Source organism: Thunnus thynnus, chromosome 21 (assembly GCF_963924715.1).
Source record: "Thunnus thynnus chromosome 21, fThuThy2.1, whole genome shotgun sequence".
Taxonomy (NCBI): Eukaryota; Metazoa; Chordata; class Actinopteri; order Scombriformes; family Scombridae; genus Thunnus; species Thunnus thynnus.
The window spans coordinates 8,145,312-8,170,643 of NC_089537.1; the positions used below are offsets into that span (position 1 = coordinate 8,145,312).

The window sequence follows — 25,332 nt, forward strand, 5'->3', positions numbered from 1 at the left end:
TCAGATCAACACACTGCAAATTTAAAAAAAAAAAAGAAATCTCTGTTGGATACAGAAATAACATCAAGGATACGGCTTGATTGATCAACATGAAATGTATGATGACTCCTAGTACACTTGCTAAGCCAGTTTTTTCTCTCTCTTTTGAGACAAAATGTTTTGTACAATGAATGCAATTTGGTGTGAAAGTGTAGGAGTTGTGTGCTTCTGTGGGATGGAAACTCCACAGTCTGAAATCTCTTGATTACTGCGGAGCACCCTGTGCACAACAGTGCTTTTCCTGGGTGCCAGCCAGAACAGCTACCAATATAGCACAAATGATTAGTCTGTGTACTATAAGAAATACTTTGTTTTATGTTTGCATGTCGTATATCTTCATCATGTAACATTGCACGTGTTTGTAAGAATATTAGATATAGTAGTGCTATAGTAACCAGCTCTGTAAAGACCTATGGTTATCCCAGTGTAAATATATAGTCTGTGTGGATTCAGAAAGGAATTTAACATGTATCCAGAATATTAAGTCAACTGTCAACACCAAGCAACTGCTTTTGTCCAGAGTCTTTACTTGTAGATATCCAATGACCTGTATGACTGCTATTCATAGAAACATCCCAGCATGTGTGGTTGGACCATGCTCTTCTTTCACTTGGCCTATATCCTCAGAATAAAGAAGAGATTATGTGGCATAGCTTCTGATTGGTGAAGTGTGAATTTGATGAAAGGCACACCTGTGATGACTTGAATATTAATGAGGTATATATAATGGAAAATCACATGTTGGGACTGTGGCTGCTTCCATTCTGTGTCCTGCTGTTAGAGAATAAGCTGCGATTGTTCTGTTTCAGTGCTGTTTTCTGAAATAATTTTCAAATCTTCTGCTCTGTAAAAGCTCTTGTTCAACAATAGGCTACATCTTTATTCTGCTGTTGTTACTGAGGCGCAGTCTCGGGCCTGTCTTTGGTTTATCTTTTTTTAAATATCCACATCTCCCTCCCTGGCCTGCGGTCTCTTTAAATCCAAATCCACTGGACGAGAGCTGCGCGTCCTCAGAAAGTTGTCTGGCCGCTGTGATTGCCCGCACTCAGCCTGATAAACAGCTGCTTACCATTTAGGGCACTTCACAAAGTTTTCTCTAAACTTCTCGAATCGGGATTTTTTTTTGTGTGTGTGTACAACGCTGTGTGTCTGAGGATGTTCAGATATAGCCAGTCTGCACCGCTGGAAGCTGAAGTCTGGATTCTAGGTTTGCGTAATGCTGAGGCGTCCTCTGTTCAACATCTGGATTAACTATTTGGAGTCAGAGCTAGCGGCCCAACACAAAACTCTGACTGTCTAGTCTATCTTTATGGAAAAGACTGCCTTTTACTCTGGACTTTAACTCCTTTTGTTAACCCGAGTTTTGCGCATAGATTATGTATTCTTTAAAATGGGTGCGAACAATGGAAAACAGTATGGAAGCGAGGGTAAGTGCTGCAATTACAGCTTTAAAACGCCTTTTATTTCAATTACGCTTCAAAGAGGGAGTTTTCTCCAATGCTGTAACGTTAGTTAGTAAAAAGATGCTAGCATGTCACCGTTTGTTCCTTCTTCATGTCCAACTAAACTAAATATTCAAGGCAATGCGCAGTTTCTTGTGTCTTTAGCTTCCTTGAGTTTGTCCCCAGACATAAGTTAGCTAGCTTAAAACTAGCACTATTCCCTCTATATCTTTATTTTTCACACAATAAGTGTTTTCACTGTTTCTGTGGAGTTAAACCTATCCCATACCCCCATTCAAAAAACGCCCAGTTGAGTAGAATATGTGCTGATATGGTGCTGATACGTTTCGACTTTATATTACCTACTTTTTTATACCTTTTTAATGATGTGCAACGTTCATATTCATCCCTCAGGAAAGAGAGAGACATCTGGTGGTCATGTTTTAAACATTTTTATATTCTTAATGAACTGTTTCTAACTGTATGCAGCATGAAGTTGGAGCCCACTGCAGCCATTTCTCTAGATTTTTTTATCCAGGAAATTAACTCCTCAAGCTCTTATTGTCCAGTTTAAAAGCATATATGTGTTATAATAGAGTTGCATGAACAAGAGCTTGCACAGGTAAGTTATTATTTGACATGCAAGACTTAAGGCTCTAAGAGTTGAAATTAGTAGCAGAGATTTTAACTCTGTACAGTCATTTTTAACGCTACAAATATTCACCTCACATCATCAGTCAACAACACATGACTCGGCAGGGCAGCAAGTTCATCAGACAACACCAAGTAGCCTAATTTATGCCATATATTTTGTACTGAAAGTGGGTCTCTTAATGTTTAGTGGAGGCGGGTCTGAAGACATGAGTGTCTGGGCATGTGGGCACTTAGTCATTCTTATCTTGATAAGAGTCAATTCCAGAGATTTTTTTTGTTCACAGGCCCTTCACCTATTGTTGTTTGATGTGGTAGCCATTTTGTGCATTATCGGTCAACGCCATATGATCCCTGTGTCAGTGAAAATGTGTATTCGACGCCTTGAAAATACACTAAATGGCTATGATGATGAAAAGGCTGAGGCTTGTGCAGATGTACCTAACAGTAAAGACAACTGATTCCTAATTTAGTTTTTAATTTTTTGTTTAATAAGTGATCTGCTGCAGCTGATAAATGTTGGATGTTGTCATCGGGCGGAGCAAAAGAAGCAGGTATCTCAAGGGAGAAGTTAATTAAATAGCAGAATTGACTCGCCCTTAATAACACCACATAAATCAGATCTATAATGTGCAGATATTAAACAAACAGACAAAAACAAAAGAAGGTCATCAGTAATGTGGAGATGGTGGCCAGCCAAGCAAGGTATTCACTGTCCATCTCACTCAGCTCGCAGATAAATTCAGGAAAATTGTTTCACCCAACTGGAATGCAGTTTAAATCCACGGCAAAGACGACATGAAACTTTCTTCTTTGCAGTATTACGATAACCAAAATCCAAGACTCTCAAAACACAATATTGATAAAAATCTCCAACCGTAGCATTAATGATCCTGGAATGTCAGTTCAACAGGCAGAGAGTCAGACTCACCTTCGCTTCATAATCTAAGGCCTAATCTTTCAACATTACTTATTCAGAAAAAAAAAAAAAGGAAAAAAAAAAAAAAAAAAACCTGTGGCCTGACTCTTGCAAACACATTATTTCTGTCTCCAGAGCAGAAATGTTTGTATAAATAACATTCCAGTGTGATCTCTTCCTAAGTCAATAACTGCAGAGAAAAGATTGGAACTCATGATGTTAAAAATAACATGTGGACCAGCTCCACCTAGGAGCATTCAGGAATCCAGCCTGCGAAGGTATATGAGCAGATTCTATCACAGGTTTGACTCAGTTCAACTTGTCCCTGAGTTGAATTGCAACAAATTTATGTTTCTTTACTCTTCAGGTGGAAAAAAAAACATGATATAGGCTATGTAGATTGCACACATGTCTGTCATAGCATTAGATTTACTTATAGTGAACACCTGGCATGGTCGCACCTCATTGCTTTTTGTTGATGTGACATCATCACATGTTAACTGGATGATGTCTATGTTTTCCCGATTTAAACATTCACCCTTATAATACAGCTTGAGACATTTTCAAGCACACCTATTGCAAGAAACTAACGCTGCTACTAATGATTATTTCCTCGATTGCACGATTATTCATGCGGTTTGTAAATTGGTAAGTTTGTAAATTGTGAAAAATGTCCATCCCAAGTTCCCAGAGCCCATTATTACTCCTTAAAATGTCTTGTTTAGTTTGACCACAGTCCAGAACCTGAAGATAATCATTATATATCATAGAGAAGTATGAAAATAAGAAAATATTCACATTTGGGAAGCTGGAAGCTGTGATATTTTTCCACTTTTGCTCAAAACATGCTTAAATGACTATTAAAGTTTTCTGCCAATCGACTGATTGATGAATCGAACTGATGGTTGCAGCTCTGTAAGAAACATAAAGTTAAGTGCATTAATTTGCTTTTGCTGATTAAAAAAAATCACTTTTTATGTGAGAATTGTTTGTCATCAGATGAGTTTTTCAAGGGATCCGTTTTCAGTGTCAGTGGATAGTTTTCACAAGAAGATGTGAGCTAGTGTTCACCATTCCACCTCACTGTTAACACTCTTGTATATGCCATTTATTCACAATATAAAATCTTTATAGTATTTATCATCATCTCAGTAGTGTCTTAAGACCAGTGTCTTACTCACAGTTGCAGTATTCAGCAGTCCGTCTGTCCACATCTGTTTTCAAGTGTGACTCCGCAATTAATTACACACTGGTCACAACTATGCAGCAGCCTTCCACCAACACATTATATAAGCATAAGTCAGGAAGCAGGAGCTTTTCTGAAAGTTGTTTTTCCACAAAAGACAGAAAACAATTGGCCTTGCACAGATCCACATGCTTCAACCCAACAGCCCCGCAGAGAAATGCCTGTAATATTCAAATATATTTTTTGCTTGTGTTGACACAGCCTTATGTTGATTCCTGCTTCCATATTAGAAAAAGTAGCTTCTCGCGTTGACGTCTACAAGCTCCTCATGAATATCTGAGTCACTTCAGAGCCGTGGCAGATGTGCCTGCTCGGTGATGTCACCGCGAAAATGTCATTCATACTCATATGAGCTGCATTGCTTTTGAAATAACTGTATACCTTTTGTGATCACGTGTAGTTCTTGTGGCTGAGTTTGGAGACACAGGTTGCATTTTTTGGCACGTACTCCCCCCCCCCCCCCCCTCCTCCCGACCCCCCTTTTTGCACAAGCTTTCGTATTTACAACTTATTTCGGGAACTGTCTAGTCTGTTTAGGTGGTTGCACTTGATGTGCATGTGGGTGTGACTGTTTGAGAGTACCTCTTCTGCCTGTCGTGCTGGGTGAAAGGCACATACTTAGTCTCAGGAAAGCCACAAAGCTGCATTTATGATCTGACAGAGGAATGAAATGCCATAAACAACCCCTCCGCAGGCAGCCTGCAGTCACCATGGCAGACAAGCCTGTCGTACTCCGGCAGCAGAGAATACCTCTTTGAAATTTAGCACTCTTATGTGACCGTGCAGAACACCTAAATCCGATAATACAAGCATATAGCTCATAAATAAAAGCCGTAAATTCATGTAAACTTCATAGAGAAGCACTTTCATGTGGCAGTCATACAGACAGTACAGCCTAAAAAGTATGCTGCTAATGATACATATAATCATACATTAGAGTGATTGCTTGTATCTTGCGCAGGAGGGTTTCTCATCCTCCGTGGAAGTGAAGGCTGAAGGGGATTTTTTTTGGGGAGACTTTATTCTTCTTCCAAATATCAAAAAACGGACACATACTCAAACAAACCAGCGGACTTTGTTGCACGTGCCAAGGCTAACCTTTCATCTAAAACCGAGGAACATAAAAGTCATGAAAGCAGAGAGCGATGGGCTTTTTATTTCCTTACACTTCATACCTCCTTACCGCATTACATTCATCACGAAAAAAAGCGTATTTCCACTTTATCTCTGACAGACTCTTCAGGAATCGAGCGCATAAGTAGTTTTCTCAAAGGCACGTTTTCGATTCGACAAAAGGAAAAACATTAAGACAATTCAGTCAACGTTATATATGTGACGTTTAAGTGATAAAACATGGCTCATAGATGCAGTTTGTCATCTTAAAGTTGCCAAACTGTGTCATAGCACTTCTGTTTTTCTTCCCGTTCCCCCCGCAGGTAAAGGGAGCTCAAGCATCTCCTCTGACATAAGTTCGAGCACAGATCACACACCAACTAAAGCTCCAAAGAATGTGGCTACCACCGAAGGTAAGGCATCTGGTGCTCATTAACCAAACTCCCCTCCCTTCTTCTTCTTCTCCTCCTCCTCCTCCTCCTCCTCCCACCCTTCTTCCCTCCTCATCCACTTTCTGTACTGCCTATTTTTGGAGAGAAACCTGTGTGTTCCTGGGATAACCCTAAATTGAAAACAAACTCACAGCTCCCATCAGAAACCAAAGGCATTTCTCGGGCTTTGTTTTAGAAGAAGAAGAAGAAGAAGAAAAAAAAAAAAAAAACACTCTTGGCTTCTCATTGTGGAAGAATGCTTATCTAAACTGTGGTCGTATCAGGCTCAAAACGTTGCCAGGGAGGGGAGGTACATGTGCTTTAGAGAGAGAGAGAGAGAGAGAAAGAAAGAGAGAGAGAGGAGGGATTTTTCGCTGGACATAGAGAAGGTGTGGGGAGTGAAAATGGGGAAAGAGGGCTTCACCTTCTGCTCAGACGCCGTAGTTACTCCTCTCCATGCAGCTCTCTGGCTCCCTCTCTCCTCTCCTCGCCTCCTGCCTGCCCAGGCAATCTTCCAACCCTGGCAGAGTGTAAGCGTAGGGAACCGCTCCTCTTTGTAAGGAGTGTACAGTATGTGTTACAAATGTAAACTGTATGCTCATTGTAGTGGATTCAGAAATACTTTGCAGCTGACAGATGCCTTTTGAATCCTCCTGTCAGCAGCTGTCTTGAATGTGGATTTGCCTGATACGTTTTTAACAATCTGTCTGTCAAAGCGGCAGTTTTTTTTTTCTTTATTTCGACTTAACAGAACGAACTACAAAAGTCAAGTCTTCTCTTTAAAGAGTCGCCTCTCGGTGTCGAAACTCTGAAGCACTGCGATGCCAGGAGCTGTATCCTCACAAATTTGATCTTGTCCTCTCTAGAAATTTGTATAAAAAATTGCAGACCACATCATCTCAACCAGACTCTTTTTTTAAATTTATTAATTTATTTTTACAATAGACTTGCTTACCAAGCAAAGTCATGACCAAAAATCCCATTGTTGTAATAATTTTCCCATGCTCAAAAAACATCATGGCCGTTTTCAGATTTATTTATCTTATCTTTAGCATACAAACCTCTGACTCTTTGTAGGATATCACTGTGAGGATATATTCTACATCTAAACCTGATTAATTACATTTTTTGATCACTTGAGAGCAGTGCGTTTAGTTGAAAACACAACGCTTGGTCATCAACTCCTGAGGGAAATATCTGGCTCTTCAGCTGCTAAATGTTCCATTATGTCCACCAGCTAGTTGCTAACTTTATCTGCCCGCTGTTTGGTGTTGGGCAGGTAGCATACTGTTGTTTTTTAAGGCGCCACATCTGGAAACATTTAGCTGATGAGAGTGTCGGGAATGAACGAAAACAGTAAAGTTGTGGGCAGTAAAACCAAAACAATTAGCTGCAAGACGCTAAAACGCTCAATAGAGCTGAGGTGGAAGGGTGCTAATTCACTGCCTCTTTCACATTACAAATTGATCCATTCTTAATGTAAAATATTGATTAGTGTAACTTTAAGCTGGCATTAACTGATTTTTGGCCTCTTGGGGACACAACATTGACTTATCATCACTTTTTAAGTTGATATGTTGAACTTGTTAGCAAAAGGTTGCTTATTTACACATCCAGCAGTTACGGAACAACATTATCATTCATTTGGAGTCATATATCTGGCAACCTGATGAATGTAAGTCCAATATTCACTCTCTTTAGCTACTAAATACTCCACTATGTTCACCAGCTAGTTGCTAACTGTGTCTGTTTGCCATTTGGTGCTGAATAGGTAGTGTACAGCAGGTTTTTAGAGCATTTTTGTTCTAAAAATCCTGCCTGGTGCATCGGAATAATACGCTACGAGAGCAGCGAGAGTGAACCGAAACAGTAAAGTTGCAGCCCAACAGCTAAACAACGAGCTGATACTCAGTATAAAGCTCTGTAAAGCTGCAAAGAGCTGCAGAGTCGAGTAATAATTCACTACGAGCGACGCCCCTCACATTACACATCGTCATTTGATACGTATTATGAAAAATATAGATTATAGCCGCATTAGGCTGACTGATTTTCATTAGCTTTATAGGACCTTTTAATTATGTTTTGGCTAATGTCAACTAGCAATAAAAAGGTATAACATAACAAGTGTGTTTCACATTGGTTGACAGGCTTTGGGAGCAACATCCAATAGATAGGACATGTTCCAAAAAGGAAAAAAGAATGAGTCAGACGATGAGAAAACCTGAAAACTCAGCGCTCAGTGAAGTAATCAGTGAGTCATTGATTCTGACCAAAAACCTTGTCAAAGTCCCCCACGGATACATTGTGGTCTCTTTGTATTGTTGCTGTCGCTTTGTGCCGCTGTCACCCTGTCTTTTTCAGAGCGGACCAGTGACTCATGGACTGCTTTGCACGCTCACACACATATACTCACCCAGTTCCTCTCATGCATTGTCATCACCAATCTTAAATTTGCTCTGGCATGATGAATGTAGTATTCTTGTGGTTTCGAGCCGGCCACAAGAAAACAAATACCAGCTACAGCCTGTGTTTGTAACTGTCAATCAGCTGTAGATTTCAAGGTGTTTCTCGGAGAAGAAAAGCGTCGGGCGAGCTCCTCACGAGACGTCGGATGTTCTTTCGGTTTCACGCGAGATGTGTGTCAATTAGTTTGTTTTAGGGAGGTTAATTCACTTATTAACCTCACTAAATATAGAGCAGGCAGTACCTTCCTCCTGTAAGTGTGCATTGAGACAAGGCAGATTACTGTTACACATTCAACTTTGCTGGAAATGCTGACTCACTAGGATCTGTCCATTGAAGAGCTGCTGGAAGTGCACCCAGAGTATTTTGGGGAAATTGATAATTGTCCTGAATGTGTCTACTTGGAGAACAACCTGTGCAGATAGGAATATATAGAGTATAGACCATGGCCAGTGGCTTCCCCACCATAATTTCCCTCCTGTGTTATGACTGAAATTGTTATTTTGTTCTCCATGCTAAGTGGGAGTAATTACATGGTCTGGAACCGCCACGGCCACAGTCAAATCCCCCCTCCTTAAAAAGACACACACACACACACGCGGACCCACGTTCACATACTCACATACACACAAACACACACACAGGCAGATCACACGGTCCTTGCCCACCTAGTCCTGTGGTCCACTAAACTAATCAGGAAGCAGTCTGGGCTGTTTCCCCACCGCACACTGGGAGTATTCATATTATACAGTGTCCACATGCTGCAGTGATGTCGCTGTTGCATTAATGTAGTTAGTAAGTTTGAGGTAACATGTGCACAGTTTCAAATAAACTGTGAAACTGTCATGGCTGCAGACTGCAACGCTTTTCACCAGGATTGTCTAGTTTACTGGGAAGACCGAGCGGTGCACACTTGGGCTAACGTTAGCTATTTTAGCTTAATTGTGCTAACTGGGCAGGTATTGTAATCAAGTAACATTAAACTTACTGAAATATTGCCAAGGAGAGCAGCAAGTGAACCAACTGTCAATCACAGCTGTCACTCAACATCCACCAAGCAGACATCAAATCTTACTAATAGAGCAATAATTTCCAGCACATTTATTAGATGGCCCGAATTTAGCGCTTGAGACTCATTGAAAAAATGATTGACTAGAGTATTTCTAGAGAGAAGTTGACGCTTTTTGAATAGGAATCAGTTGGAGCGATCGTCTCGGTCGGTCGCGTCGCACTTTACTTCCACATTGGCTTCAGCCTCAAGCTGTGGTAGTTTGCCGCTTGCTTGAAAGCCAGAAAACCATAATACTGAATTATCATCCAACCCTAATATCCGTATTGAGACGGAAAGTAGGCCATTGCCTGTCTTCCTCTACTGGCCCAACATGTATTCCTACTAAATCAACATTAGGAAGTTGCACTCATTCTCCTCCCGAAAACAAACTAAGTTGGGCAGTCATCTGGCAAGTTTTTGCGACGTGTCTCTGTTTTCATTTATTATTTAGACAGGCTTGTGGTGGCCTGACCCAGTTGAGTTGCTTATTAGCTGCAGACTGAGAGGCACAGTCCTGAACAGTAAATCCTTCCTGTGGGATGAAATTCAGTATCTCCCAGCAGGGGTTAAACTGTGACCCCGTCTGGGCCTCAAGGGTTTGCTTTGGCACACTGGAACTCAGGGTACCTTAGGAATGTGGCTCAGGCATGGCAGGAGCTAAACCGACAACACCCTGAGATGTTCGGCCTCTTGAATACCATTTTGATACTGCTATATCAGCCGGAGCCGGTGCCAAGTTTTAGCCACTGATGTAACGCAGGCTCACAGGGGCGTTGATCATGACAAAGCAGACTTGCTTCGGGGTGAGCCCCTTCACACGTTTATAATGGCACCAGGAAGGTGACTGAGACACAGTGAACGGTGGGAACAATGAACGTGCCGACTTCCTCTCTGTCTGCCAAGGACCAAAGTAACAAGTGATAACAGCGACAGGGAAAAGCTTACTCCATCCTTCCACAACACTTCCAACATCGTAGTAAGAGATCACACTGTAAACATTTAGACTCTACTTCTTCACAAATCTCTGTTTCCTGCATACAATCATTACAGCTGTACTATGCAAGTAGTTAATGTCTGGACCGGACTGCACAATATCAGGCCAAAAAACGGGGAATGTAAATAAGCATCAGGCAAGTCAATTTGTTCATTTTATCACAGTGGAATCCGACCGATTCCGCATGTAAGATGCATGAAAGAAAGATGAGCATATTAGATTTTTCTTTGCCTTCTCACATAAAACATCTGCTGTGTGACACTCACCAATATGAGCACAAGTGGTCATCAGCGCACAGATGTAAACATAGCAAAGTCAAGGAGGAGGTTTTCCTGTCTGATTACCTTTGCATGCCATGCATGTCATGAAAGAATGCAAGCTGTGAATGATCGAGGTTAAACATGTACTCTTGATGTGTCTCTCGGTCAAATCATTGCACAGATTTAAAGCGCCATGATGGAGTAATCAGACATAAATTATGTTATTAAGGCACTCTGTTGTGAAATCAGTACATCAATACAATCAATACAAGATAACAATTAACTTCCTTGCTGCTTTGATCTTAATATAGAGTTTTCGTCCTAGGCTTAGGCTTTGTGACAATGAATTTTTTCAGATCCAGCAAGGTTTTAAATGGTTTATTTAGCTTGAGGAGTGCAGTGTTTCAAAGTGCACAAGTCTGTTTTGTTGGGTGTGGTTGGAAGTGCGCTGTAACCGTCCCCGACAATGACATCACAGAGTCCTGGTGTGCAATCGTGCATCGCTCAGGCAAGGTGGAATGTTAAACCACTCGAGATCAGTAAAAACAAGATTTTCAGCGGGTGTTACTCTTTAAAAACGCAGCGGTTTTATAAACTCGTAAAGGAACATTTAACTTCGTTTATCTGAAAAATTTAAAATCACCAAAGTTGGGAATACGGTGTTTTCATTGGACGGCTATGCTATGGTAATAGCATAAAGATGGGAGGAGTCATGCAGCAAGAGCCCCCGTCTGGACTCCAACCAGGAACGTTACAGCTATGCACACCCTCGACTCTGCTGCTGTTTTTTTTATTCTTTATTATTTTTTATTTTTTTGAACTTTCTGGTGAAGTGGAAGCATGTAACTATAAGTGACAGGATGACATGAATTCCTTGAAACATGTTCTGCAATGTCAAGTTGCATTTTAAAATATCAGTTTTCTTCAGACTTCATCACAACTTCACTTTTTCAATACATTAACTTTTTCCCCTCATCCAAGTGTGAAAAGATTGTTATATTTTGGCTGTTTTTTTGTCTCAAAAGACATAAATGTCATGTTGTTACACTGATGCTTTTCCTTTTTTTTCACAGGCTCTAATATAATAATATTAGAGCAATAAACAATGAAATATTGATCAGTCTCGGTTCACAGTACTCCCACATTGCTGTTCTTCACTGTGCAGTCTAAACAGCTCGGCTCAGAAAACTCCTGTCTCCAACATGTTAATATTTTTGCCCTCCCAAGGGCAACAAATATATCACACTTCATCTGTAAACCAACTCCACGCACTGATGACCCATTTCGTCGTGTTTACTTAACCAGATATATAGTGTTTCATTGTTGATTTTTGCCGTGCCAAATGTGAAAGAGGCTGCAGCGAGGTGTTTGTGTGTGTCGTTGCCGTCGGGACATTTTCACTGCTGAGAAAAGATTTAAGTTGTTATCCTCCACTTAAGTTGTAAATGTAACTTTTATCATTCATCTGCAGTCATTACTTCAGTATATCTTCTAAGTCAAATAACGCCGGGCAAACTTCAAGCTGTTGTGGAAAATTTATCTTTTTGAAGTCTTGGTTAAACTTTGTCCTGCAGCTCTACAGCTGCGTTGGAAGTTCTCAAACAGGCAGAGAAGTTTGTTTAGATGAGGAAGCATCTGTTACTGAAGGAAAATGTTTGACAGGTGATCGACTGTTGACTATGTTTGGTTACCTATGAAGGATTAGAGGGAATGCTCTTGTAGACTGCTGTCACTTTTTCCCCATTTCGACTTACACAAAGCAGCACACTGCAACTATTTTAACTTTTTTTTTTTTTTTTCAACAAGTCTACAGCAATTGTAATGAGAAATATCAGTGGTTTTCTTCCAAACCTCATTGGAAATTGGAAAGTAGTCTTTGTAAAGAGAACACAGAGAGGAAAAGAATGCCAACGCTATTTTCCCCCAGATTTTCTCCATCAGCTGTCCTCGCTCCTCCCCCTTCCTTTCTACCGTTCCTAGAGCCAGGAAATCTGAGCAAAAAAGCACAGAATAAGGCGGTGAAAGAAAAAAGAAAACAAGTGAAAGCAGTTTATCGGAGGAGGAGGAGGAGGAGGAGAAGGAGGAGGAGGGGAAGGAAAAGGCAGTTCAGTGAGCAGAGTGCACCATCTCATAACTCTTCTCTGATTACGGCTCGGTCTTCTCGTTCTCTCGTCTCGGGGAGGAAGCGCTGGCCCTGTTGTTTTGAATGCGTTTGCCATTTTCTTCAACAGGGTCACATTTTTCAATTCTACTACAGGAGCATGTTTGACAGGAGTTGGGAAAGACGCCACCTGGCCCGAAACACATGCTCGCTTCCTGTAAGATTTTTGGCTCGCGAGTAATGTTTTTACTGTGATTCACCTGGGTGTTTGGGCTTTTATGTGGCAATATGACCACAGTTGTGGACCAGCTAAACTGACACGGTGGACTCCCCCCTCCCCTACTTTGATTCTGTGGTTTGTTTCATTACGTAAGCTGGGAAGTGTCAGTTGTGGCTGAGGATGCAATGCTACAAAAATGAGAGGAAAATTTCTCTCTAGACAGAGTTCTTCAAGGGGTCTTGGTTGTATAAACTGTGTTTTATAGAATTGTGTGTTTTAAAGAACCACCAGAACAAGTGAAGAACAGTTTTGTGGCTCAGTCATATAGAGCGAGTTAGAGTTGACTTCAGCCGCAGTAGAAGGAGGAAACATTTGTCGTGGTTGTCAAAGCTTTCGCCTTATTTGATAACTCAGGTTTAAACTTACCACATCAAAAACCATCGTCTTGGGTTCGCAATCACAGCATCTGAAAATTTGAGTGACTCAGCCTTTCTTAAAATTTGGTACAGGAAGAATATTGAAAATATAAACTCACTGGGTGGTATGCAGGTGTAAATTAATAAAGACAGGCCTACGTGATTTATTCTGACAAATTTGGGGAAATATATGCCTTCTACTCCAGAGTTAGATGAGATGCATACCACTCTCATGTCTGTATGCTCAATCTTTAGCTAGCATGCACATTCATTAGCATAAAGACTGCAGTAGGGGTCCAAAGTTTTAAAAAATTCCCCAAATTCCTCTCTAAATTTGACTAGTTAACACATGTCTGGTTTGTTTAATCCACAGACAAACAAAAATGTAACAAGTTTACAGCCATGCAAGTGGCTCTGTGAGGCTGAACTAAGCTCAGCACACATCTTAGTTAACAGTGTTAGCATGCTAACATTAGCAAATGGAACACGAAATTCAGCTGGGGATGATGGGAATCTCATTACTTTTGCAAGTATTCAATCATAAACCAATGTATTGGATCAATTAAACGTTTGATCTGATGATTTTGAAGCTGGAGGAAAATTTGAGGGATCACTTACAGTTCATCCTGGAGGGAAAAATGAATGTCTGTACAAAGTATCATAACAGTCCATCCAACAGTTGTTGAGATATTTCAGTCTGGACCAGTGCTGGACCGACCGACCGACTGCCAGGCCAACATGGCTAAAAACAACAAGTTTTGGTTTTACAGGGAGATTCATGGGAGAGTTATTTCTTGGCTGTTTCTCGCTGTTTCCCCCAGCCTCCAGTCTTTTATGCTAAGCTAATCGTGGCTAAGGTAACCATGTCCAGGCTGTAACTTCATATTTATGGACAGACATGAGATGGATAGCAATCCTCCCAGCTAATATAGCAAGAAAGGAAACGAGTGTATTTCCCAAAATGTCAAACCTTTCATTTAAACTAGAAACAATCAAAGATTTCTTTGTCAGAATAAGTCATGCTTTAAACCTTTTTAACCCCACCTGACGTCTTTTTCCACCTGAAAAGCTGCTAAGAAAATTGCCATCTGGTGAGTTTGTATTTCCAGCTCCTGCCCAGACATATTGACATTAAAATGTCCAGGTTTCTTGAGGTGACTATTAGGACTGTGGCATGCACTATGGCATTCAATCTACATATAAATATTATTATATGCAGTGTGAGACCAGTCACAACCATGCACAGTGCTGCAAAAAGCTCAGTTTAACTGATCAACTGAAGTTTTATAAAGGACCTTTTTTAGTTTGAGAGTTGAGAGTTTTATTCTCTTCTACCCTGTGAGACAAAATAACCTCTTAATGCAGTTAAAGTGAACCCTTTTTTGTCAGGAGTTTTTAACCGCAAAAGTTCCAGCACTTCCCTTGTTCTGTTGCTTCGACCACATGAGATCATTACATTTGCTCCTCATCACAACCAAATCAACCGTTTGGGCCAGCACTCGCTTTTCCATTCCTGTCTGATGTGCAGTTTCTCCGTGCTGTGTGAAGCCAACGTTGCCCTCCTCAGTCATTTAACATGACTGTCACTCCACACTCTAACCCTTCTCACACACAACTGCCAGAAAGGATAAACTGTACAGAAAGACATCTCATGCACACGATTCTCTGTTTCTTCATCTTTTGACGTCCCTGCTTTAACAACCTGTAGAAAGAGAAAAAAAAAAAAAAATGACGTCAGCTTGAATGTCAGTGATTTGCCAAAGGCCGGATCGGTCTTGCATGATGCTAAATTGCTTTTGGAGTCTGGACTGTCATCTCTGTTCTGGAAAATGTGCGCTGTGATGAATAGACAAACACAAAAGCTCATTTGTGAAAGAGTGAGTTTAAATTTGGCTTTTTTTTGAGATAGCTGAACGTCTGCCGTCCCCCTTCGACTGAGGATTTATAAAGTGACAAGGGCAAGAGTGTGGAACGGCTTTAAGAGGCTGAAAACTCCCTCTGAGGAAATTAGACGTGTTGTGGGGAAAGCGTGGCGCATTTATAGCCAAAATCTGGTGCTGCACAAGCTTCAGAAATGAATCTTGAGACTGAGTGAGTGTGAGAATAGCTGCAGTCTAGAAGTTGAGGAGTTATGGGGGTTGTGCGGAGCTGAGGAGTCTGTTTCCTGTCCAAGTGTGCACATTGTAAAGGAACCAGCAGGCCCTATTGTCTTTCAGGTTGTCCAGTGACGTAAGACCTTCCTGTAGTGAAGGCTTTGCTGATAGCCCAGCCGCCACACTGTACGGTAATATCAACTTCCATGTATTCAATAAAAACCCAAGACAGACCCAGATGTTTTTTATCCCAGGAGTTCTCTCTCTCAGTCGGATGTTTCCCTTTTAAAAAACTGGAGCATGTAACCGTTTAGTGCTGATAAATCTGTTGCGTTTTCGATTCTCTTTCGGTCAAATCCCAGCTGCCAGGTTGTTTTTAATTAGCTGACACTCTCTCTTTTTTTTTTTTTTTCTTGTATTGATTTGATTCCCTGACTTATGAGTAGAAAGCATCTCTCAATTTCCTCCCATGCACTACACCACACCCTGTCACGGTCTTGGCAGGGGAGGAGCACAGTGAACATGTCACCGGGCTAATGGCATTGAGGTAATGGATTGGTCTATTCTGCCAGATGCAGCAGTAATAATCCTGCTAGCTCCAGACAGGGTCTTAGCAGAACTTCACAGCACTGCAAGATCCTGAAAAGAATCCCTATAGCTTTAGTTTATGACCAGACTGCGCCAAAGTCAGGATTGACCCTGCCTGTGCACTTGTCTCTGTCTCTGGTAAAGTCTGCAGGCTCTTTTGCCAATTTATCTTCCCTCTTTCTTTTCCTCTTGCCCCTATTTTCTTTTTGAGGCCCTCAAATCTGTTTTTGTGCGTTACTTTAAAAAAAAAAAAAATTCATCAGGTTTTTGTCATTAAGGCGACATCATTCTGAACATCCAGCTGCACCTCTTCATCATGCAGGCATCTTGTCTTTTCAGTGATCACTCCGATTGATTTACATTAAACTTCTGGTATCAAAGCACGATCCAGATGTGTCTCAGAAGTAAGGCTAAGTTGATGTTAATGGAATCCTGCTGCGGCAGTGCTGCGGATCAGCATAGATTTGGTATTAGTGGCAAATGATTTCAGCCAAGTATGCCTTGCTGTGGCTATATGCGCATTCAAAATGCATGAGTTTCTCTTTCATTTCACCACTGCTCTGTTGTTCTTTGTCCAGGGTAAAGACCAGATGTTCCACTGTTTCTCCTCTGATTTCCCAAACCAAACTGAGTCTTCCACCATCTGCACTCAAAGCGCCTTCAAGAGAAGTTTAACAGCTGCATGGTATTTGTTCTGTTAATGATAGGTTTGCAAGTGATACAGAGATATAAAACACGACACCGCCGGTTAATTTATACAGATTTAAGCAGTAACTGAGAGTAACAGAACAGTTACAGTTCAGTCTTTCACTAGACTTTGGAGCTGCGAATAAATGATCTGAACTTGTCAATAATTCACTAAAAAACAACAGTAAATAATGACAAAACAATCCCAACTCATAGTCCATTTACTAGCTTCTTCTTCTGGAGCTTTCAGTCGTATCAGTGGATGGAGTTTGCTCAGTCGTCATGGAGATGAAAGCGTTGCCATGCAAGTTCAGTAACTGTTATGATTCTATGTATGTTACGGACTTCTCATCTGTGTTGGCTTAAAAGTTAAGCATGGATCTTGGAAATAGTTTGATCAAATAATTCCAACTTAAAGTCCACTTAATTGAGATGTGGTTAAAAACTCCAGAAAAAAAGCTTATGAGTGGACCGCAACTTGAGATTTTTTTTGTCAGATGACAGTTTTGTATCCCAGCTGTCATGCTTGCCAACAGTGAAGTTGATAACTGATACAACTGGGAGTTTTTATTTGAATAAATTTGACTTTGTTGGGGTTGGACAATCTGACTAATAGAACTATTAGTTACAGTCTCATTTTTGAGAAAGTTGAATATTTGGGAGGTGCACTCTGTATGCAGGTTGCAGTCCTAGATTATATCCTAAAGATGGAGGCTTCTGAGAGCAAAAATGTCAACCACTGCAGGCCTGACAATAAGCTTCCTGTACCTGATGAATTGAATTTCTTGGACATTTATGTAGCCAGTATCTGCATGGCTTTGAAACAGTGTGTTTGTCTTACTCTTGAGAAAGCACTGACTGCCTAATTGCTAAGAATATGTGCTGTTTGAGAATGTGGGTTGAAAATGCATGGATTGTGTAGATAGGATTACATAAATCAGGCCTGCACACACACACACAAACAGAGGAAGCTGGTCACATACAAAAAATCAGGATAAATTGATTTTTTATCTTAATGGTGACAAAGTATGAAAAATGTGAAGGAAAAGCTCAATGTTAACAAATCAGAAAATTAATTAAACTATACATTTCTTATAAGATATAACATTTTTTAAGAAAAAAAATGCTAAAATTCTCTGATTCCAGCTGCTCAAATGTGAATATTTTCTTGTATTTTTAGTCCACTATGATTGCAAACTAAATATCCTTTAGTTATGGGGTGTTGGTCGGAACAAAAGAAGATATTTGAGGTTATCACCTTGGGCTTTGGGAAACAGTGATCATCATTTTCACCATTTTTATAGACTGAGTGACTAATCTAATTAAAAAAATTGATAATAAAAATAATCATTAGTTGCAGCCCTAATGATTATGTGATTATTTAATGAACACATGCCTCACTCACCAGAAAACCCTAGATACAGAACATCTGCACATTCCTTAGAGAGACCAAGGTGCTATCTATCTGAAATCCAGCACAACCGAGAAGCTGCCTTCATTTAACTTTTCCCACCAGCTGTGGGAAAGTGTGTCTCGGAGAGAAAGGGGGTGGATGTAGTCTAATTAGCACCGTGTTTCTCCGGGATCGGAGAACTCTTCTGATCAGTAACACATGTAATTACGCAATTTGAACGTCAGTCCTAAGCCAGTGGCAGATGAGTTTGTCTCCTGCGTGCAGAGTCCGTCTCATTAGCTCGGACTTCTTTCATCCATCAAAACTAATGACTCAAGAAATGTGAAAAATCATTCATCAGTCATGATTTTGGCATTGTGTAGATCTTTGTGTTGTGATACCAAAGGACTGATCCCCTTTATAACCATAGATATTTAACACAATGTCATTAATATTCTTATTATTTACTGAAAACATTACATTTTTTGCACTCCATTGGACTAGATGCCAAAAATATGCTGATTTCCACTTGTTTGTATAGCTCTGTGTGATTCCAGCTATGTTTGATAAATCCACAAACACTAGGTATTAACTCAGGAATTTTGCAATATTTATAATGTGGTTGAATAAATAAAAAATCCCAGCACCACCACTGACATGACATATTTGGACAGGTGTGTGAAATTTGAAATAGATGAAGTGTTTATAATGACCTCAGACTATTAAATCTTTTGTATTAAGCTAAAAAAAAAAAAGCATCATCATCAGAGAAAGTCATTTGAGAGCAACGCAGGCCAAGATAAGCTAGATGACCTCAAGGAAATAATCATACACATTTAACCTTGAACTAATCACAAGTAGACCACCCACAAGACGCTACAGATTTTTAATATGCAGCGCATTTTTAACAGTGACACTTCATTTTGTCCGAATTTGGATGCGAGTGAGAGTTTCAAGGCGCACAAGAGGGAGTTTTAAAGTAGCCGTGAGTTGGAGGACATTTTCCCGAGAGGACCGGTCTGTGGATGTCATCAGAGGCGGGCTGGGAGGCAGACTGAGCCGAGGTCTGGAATTCAGATCTGCAGGGACAGTAGTATGGGCGATGTCACTGCCCAGCTGTCTGTCCCAGCACACAAATCCACATGACAGGCAGGATGCTGTCCATTTGTCATGTAGATGCTGACATACTGTGTACAACCAGCTGACGATCAGTCTAGAAGCGTCTCTTACCCAGCATGGTTCAGTCATGCATCAGTCTACATGACTGACTTTACAAATGTAGGGAATGGATGGCAAAAGTGTAGGTATGCCTAACAATGTAAGGCAATTCAAACTATCACTATCAACACTGAAAACTAACACCTCAAAAATCCCATATAGCTGACGAGCTCTGTGGTAGTTGAGTCTGCAGCCACGCTAGCACCTTTGTGAGGCTGTACTCAGGCTGATGTTAAGCAGGTATAATGTTTACTGTGTTCACAATCTCACCATCTTACTTTAGCATGTTAGCGTGCTAATGTTTGCTAATTAGCGCTAAACACAAAGCGCAGCTACAGTCGAAAGGCCAGTAAAGTTTCTGAGTTCAAAGGTTCCTAAAAAACATACTATAGTGAAAACAGGCCAATTGGTGTCCACATTTTTAATTATAAAAACTTATATTTTGAGTAAAATATTTTTCTATTAATGGATCACTTTTGGTAATATGAAGTAGCTTGTAGTGAACTCACAGAGAACTATCACCTAACCTCACAGTTCAGCTCTGCTGAGCATTTTAGCATCTTTTAGCTTATTGTTTTGGTCTTAAAGCTGCTACTTAACTGTTTTGGTTCACTATAACTTCTCAGGCAGTTAGGGTTGTAGTTAAAAAAAAAAAAAAGAGAAATGACTGAAGACTGAACTGAAGTTAGCAACTAGCTCGTGAATCTAGTGGAACATTTAGGAGTTAAGGAGCTGGATATTCCTCAGGAGTTGGTAGAGACCAAACCAGAGCTAACGAGGGTGAATATTGGACTCACATTCAGGAGATGGACTGAAACTCCACTCCAAATGAATGCTAATGTTGCTCTGTGACTGCTGGATGAGTAAATTAACAACTGTTTGCTAACACATTAGCCGTATCAGCTTCATAAGATGATAATGTTGTATTTAAAATTTGGGCTACCGCACCCAAGTGGCCATAAATCAATTAATACAGCTTTAACTTAAGAACAGTTTCAACATTCTGTATGTTTTGTGGAGAAAACACACTGAAGAAGAATGAAAAGACGAGACACCTGAGACCCAGTCTCATCAGTAACTATCAGTGTCTCAAACATATAGCATGATAGCTATTTTTTTGGCCATAGTTGGACAGCTGTAAGTGACATCATACTTGTAACTTCTTGAAATGCTTTTAGTGATGACTATCAATCTGACTAAACTCAAGACTGGACAAGACGAATTAGAGAGGTGATGAGGAGACACTGATAGCATCAGAGGAAAGCACTCAGTGTCCCGGTGTGATGAGTCGACCCCAAGAATCAGATCCAACGCCCTGACCCGACGGAGGTGGAGGGCTGCACCATCTCACGCCACGGTGATGGGATCCAGTCACACAGCTGCGTCTTTAGACGTGGCAGCAATCAGCGCACATCTGTCAGGAGGGCCTCAGTGTTTACACAGGGCTAACCGTCCATTGTCAGCCCCAGCAGCAAACTCCTCAGCTGCTCGCTTTGAAGCTTGCAGAGTTCATCTGATGAAGAGGCCCTATGACTGCTGCCCAAACGCCTGGAAGATAAATGTGACATATTTTTTTCCCCAAACATCTCAAAACATGATAACAAGATCCATGGAAACTCTTCTTCTCAATTGATGATAAAAGCTGGTGTGGTTATGGCACCATAATGATGAATCATGCACTTCTCAGCCTATTTCTTGACTTTTTGTCTATTTGTCTTATTCCCACAGATAACTGAAAACTATACTGTGACACTGAGTCGTTTCTAGGACGGATAATGCAAGGAAATAATCTCCGTGATCTAAAACAGCAGTGGTAAAGGTCAGAGTGTGGTGTTAGTCCTTCAGAATAAAACACAACATTGATGAGTCATGCAGCAAGAAGAAAAGGAATTTATACCAACGTCCCCAATAACAGTGGCCTCAAAAGACCAGAATGCAGTGCAAGGCATGTTTTTTTAAAGGGACGCTGCACCTCATTTACACTTTTCTAAAGTAAGGCTATGTAATACTCTACCTTTGAAAGCAGTCGTGTAATGTTTTCTATGGTCCTGGAGGAGCTTTATCTTTTTTTTTTTTTCAACTTTTTTTTCTCAGAACTATTAACATCAAGGAGGAGCTTTATGGAGTCAGAAAATAACCCTGATGAAGGGGTCTCAGCTCTGGCTTAAAGAGCGCAAATTTGTAAAAGGAAGTCTGCGTTACAAACTGGGGACATGGAGTTTTAAAGTTAGGGACATTAACCAGGCAGTGCCGTTCTAATGAAAAGATGTTAAATGTTGCATTATGGGAAATGTAGGATCCAGTGTTTTTGGAACTTGATCCAAGGATGGATTAAAGTCAGGATATCTTGATCCGTGCTGCGTTGATTTTGACCGAAGTTCCATAAAGTTTTTCCAAACTTTGTGGAGTAGCCCTTTAAGAAGCAATGCTATTTTTTCCTTGCTTGGAAACTTTCGCCTTAATGGTCTTACTAACAGCATCAGCATTAGCTGTTCTCCCCCTTGTAAAACCAACAGATGACAACACAGTCACTGAATGCATTTAAGGCGTTTGCTTTAGTTGTTAAGAGTCATCCTGAGAAATGTAGGAAATTACTAGTTGAAGTAGAGGTACATGAGTCAGATTTAAGGAAAGTACAGCAAAACTTTATAGAATCCATTGCAAAATAATTCCTGGAATGTCCTGAACATCACAAACGAATGATATTAAACGCTGAGGGTGAAGTTTTCCTTTAATAGAAGTTTTCTCCACATTCAGAGTTGACCTCAGATAGTAACTCTGTCTGTCCCTCTCTTTTTTGTTTCCATTCTTTCTCCTATATACCTGTCCTGTAACCCTCTTCACTCAGGTTTAGACTCCAGCACACGGACGCTGAGCACCCCCAGCCCTGGTCTTATCCTGCCATCCAAGTCCTCCTCTCTCTCCTCGCCTGCCCTCTCCAGCAATGGCCACGAGACCAACTCCTCCTCCTCCTCTTCCGCCCCTGCCGAGACAGTTGCCGTTGTCCACCCTCAGCCCGGCACCCACACGCGCTCCCGCCAGTCGAAAAGCCACCACCACGCCCCCATCGACCTCCTCCCAGACCACACTCTTTTGCAGATCTTCTCCCATCTCCCCACCAATCAGCTGTGCCGCTGCGCGCGGGTGTGTCGCCGCTGGTACAACCTAGCATGGGACCCGAGGCTGTGGAGCACCATCCGGCTAACGGGAGAGCTGCTTCACGCCGACCGCGCCATTAGAGTCCTGACCCACCGGCTGTGCCAAGACACCCCGAATGTGTGTCTGACCCTGGAGACGGTGGTGGTCAACGGCTGCAAGAGGCTCACTGACCGGGGGCTGCATGTGGTGGCTCAGTGCTGTCCTGAGCTGCGACATCTGGAGGTTGCTGGCTGTTATAACATCTCCAATGAGGCTGTGTTTGAGGTGGTGTCCCGCTGCCCCAACCTGGAACACCTGAACCTCTCAGGTAAATACCACATTGTCATATTCTATGAAAATCAATCAAAGCTGCTTGATTACAGGCCAAGTACAGGCTTACTGGGTTTTATTAAGGAGTGGCTGTTACCCTTACATCACGCACAAGTGTGGATTTACCTCAAAGAATTCCTCTCCTCAGTCATTTCTTCTAAAGCTGCTAAAATCATTAGAGGAGCAGGAGAAGTTCTGCCAACCTTAAGCTCCCATGTGGGAGAAGAAAGGCTTTCTTTAGCTGAAAGCAGAACTTACCTCAACATGAGTAAGAGGAGCAGTCTGCTGCTTTCATTAAGGAAGTGACACATATAACATTGAGTTAGACAGGACTCTGGTGGCAGAGCAACAGTCTGCACCATTAGCACCAGGAAGTAAGCCCTTTGTTGTAAAAATAGCCTTTAAAAAATGTATGGCTTTTATTTAGAAGGCTGAAAATAATGAAATCAGTTCAATTTTTCTAACTGTTAAGGACATTGGTCTTTGATTTCTTTCCCCTGAAAACTGACCACAGTTTTGGTTTTATTCAAGTTGTTTGCACTCAAACATTTTCATGCCTCTAGTTGCAGGCATAAAGCCAAATAGTTTTACTCTGGCGCCCTCAAGTGGCGAATCATAAGTGAGCTTAACCCCAAGAATGAGTCTCCAATGAAAAAAGAAAAAAAAAACCCAGTATGTACTGAAGAAATAACTTCTGCCTCCTCTTCCTCCTCCAGGCTGCTCCAAGGTGACATGTATCAGCCTAACCCAAGAGGCCTCGCTCCAGCTGTCCCCCATGCATGGCCAGCAGATCTCCATTCACTACTTGGACATGACCGACTGCTTTTCCCTTGAGGATGAGGGCTTGCGAACTATCGCGGCCCACTGCCCTCGCCTGACTCACCTGTACTTGCGTCGCTGCACCAGACTGACTGATGAAGCCTTGCGCCACCTGGCTCTCCACTGCCCTTCAATAAGAGAGCTGAGTCTCAGTGACTGCCGCTTGGTGGGGGATTTCGGCCTGCGTGAAGTCGCCCGACTGGAGGGCTGCCTGCGCTACCTGAGCGTGGCCCACTGCACCCGCATCACAGATGTGGGTATGCGCTACGTGGCTCGCTACTGCCCGAGACTGCGCTACTTGAACGCGAGGGGTTGTGAGGGGCTGACAGATCACGGCCTGGGCCATTTGGCCAGGAGCTGCCCCAAACTCAAGTCTCTGGATGTGGGTAAATGCCCGCTGGTGTCGGACAGTGGTCTGGAGCAGCTGGCTATGTACTGCCAAGGCCTGAGGCGGGTGAGTCTCAGAGCGTGCGAGAGCGTAACAGGCAGAGGACTCAAAGCTCTGGCAGCCAACTGCTGCGAACTGCAGCTTCTCAACGTGCAGGACTGTGAGGTGTCGCCAGAGGCACTGCGGTTTGTCCGACGCCACTGCCGGCGCTGTGTCATCGAGCACACAAACCCCGCTTTCTATTGAAACTCTTGAGCTTTCGGACTGGTCCTCTGACAAGTGGATGTTCTAATATTCCTGCTATTGTGTTGGTAGCGGCTGATGTGTCAGAACTGGTTGAAAACTGGTGTGCAATACTGCCAGAATTTGTCTTTTTAAATACGCTTAGTGGCTGTTAATGCTGTCCTTTGAAAATACTTCCATAGAATGTATTTAACATATTTATCTGTAAAAAAAGGCAGAGAAGTACAGTATTTCAGTATATTACTTTTTTTTTTTTGTCAACATCACAATTTGCAATGTAACAACATGCTACAACACTGAGCACTGGGTACAGTTGTGTTACCATTTAAAAGCATTGTAATATATTCTATTTTAAAGTTCATCATCACCTTAAGGCCCTGAAACATAATCATTATCTTACATTACTACATCTATTTATGAACAGTAAGTATCATCAGAATAAACCACTAAGAATGTAGCTACAAAGCAGCAAAAAAAAAAAACCGATCTGGTGATTTAAAATATACTCAGTTTCACTTTCTTTATGTTGTGTGCATATGCACTTTATGCTATTGTACTGACAATCACTTCAACTGAGCTCAAAATGTCATCAATTTGTCATCTGAGGTTCTGTTAATTAAAGGTTACTATTACCGAGAGGACTTTTACTGCCAAAAAGAGACAAACAGGTATGGGATCATTGTTTGAAATAAACAAGAACACATTGCTGCTATAACTGTGCCAATAAATTTCTTCAAAATCCGCCTCCACAACTGTGAGTGTTTTACTCAACCCTTCATTACAGTCTTAAAGGATTTAAGTCTGCACATATTTTTGAGCTATTAAAGTAACTGGGGATATTTAGGAATACCGTATAATGGTTTGTAAAATGTTGTGTTCCTCTTTAAGGACTCGGGTGTGTGAGTTCAAAGGGCAGGATAGGAAAAGGTGCTTCCTGTTTTCACATCATTGGTCGAATAAAATCTGCCTGTAACCTAATACAGTGGTGAACGCACCCTTTGCCCTTTGGTTGTGCGATATGCACAGGTTTTTTTGGGACAGAACTGAAAGACTGTTTATGTCTGTTTCGTGTAAGTTGTTACATTTTTA

At 41.4% G+C, this 25,332-nt stretch overlaps 1 protein-coding gene across 1 annotated transcript; it reads left to right on the forward strand.

The window, feature by feature from the left end:
* Positions 1 to 1,028: 1,028 nt before the first annotated feature.
* On the forward strand, positions 1,029 to 24,987 carry si:dkey-192l18.9 (F-box/LRR-repeat protein 7). The gene is made up of 4 exons (XM_067577795.1): positions 1,029 to 1,466; positions 5,734 to 5,823; positions 22,174 to 22,791; positions 23,510 to 24,987. Exons 1-4 carry the CDS (start codon positions 1,430 to 1,432, stop codon positions 24,244 to 24,246), a joined length of 1,482 nt encoding a protein of 493 aa, XP_067433896.1. The 5' UTR covers positions 1,029 to 1,429; the 3' UTR covers positions 24,247 to 24,987.
* The last annotated feature ends 345 nt before the right edge of the window (positions 24,988 to 25,332 follow it).

What these genes read in the sequence shown, in the direction of transcription:
- si:dkey-192l18.9 (XM_067577795.1), top strand. Translation starts at nt 1,430, where the DNA reads ATGGGTGCGAACAATGGAAAACAGTATGGAAGCGAGG. An exon ending in GAATGTGGCTACCACCGAAG is followed by an intron (nt 5,824 to 22,173) that starts GTAAGGCATCTG and finishes CTCTTCACTCAG; the next exon opens with GTTTAGACTCCAGCACACGG. An exon ending in GGAACACCTGAACCTCTCAG is followed by an intron (nt 22,792 to 23,509) that starts GTAAATACCACA and finishes TTCCTCCTCCAG; the next exon opens with GCTGCTCCAAGGTGACATGT.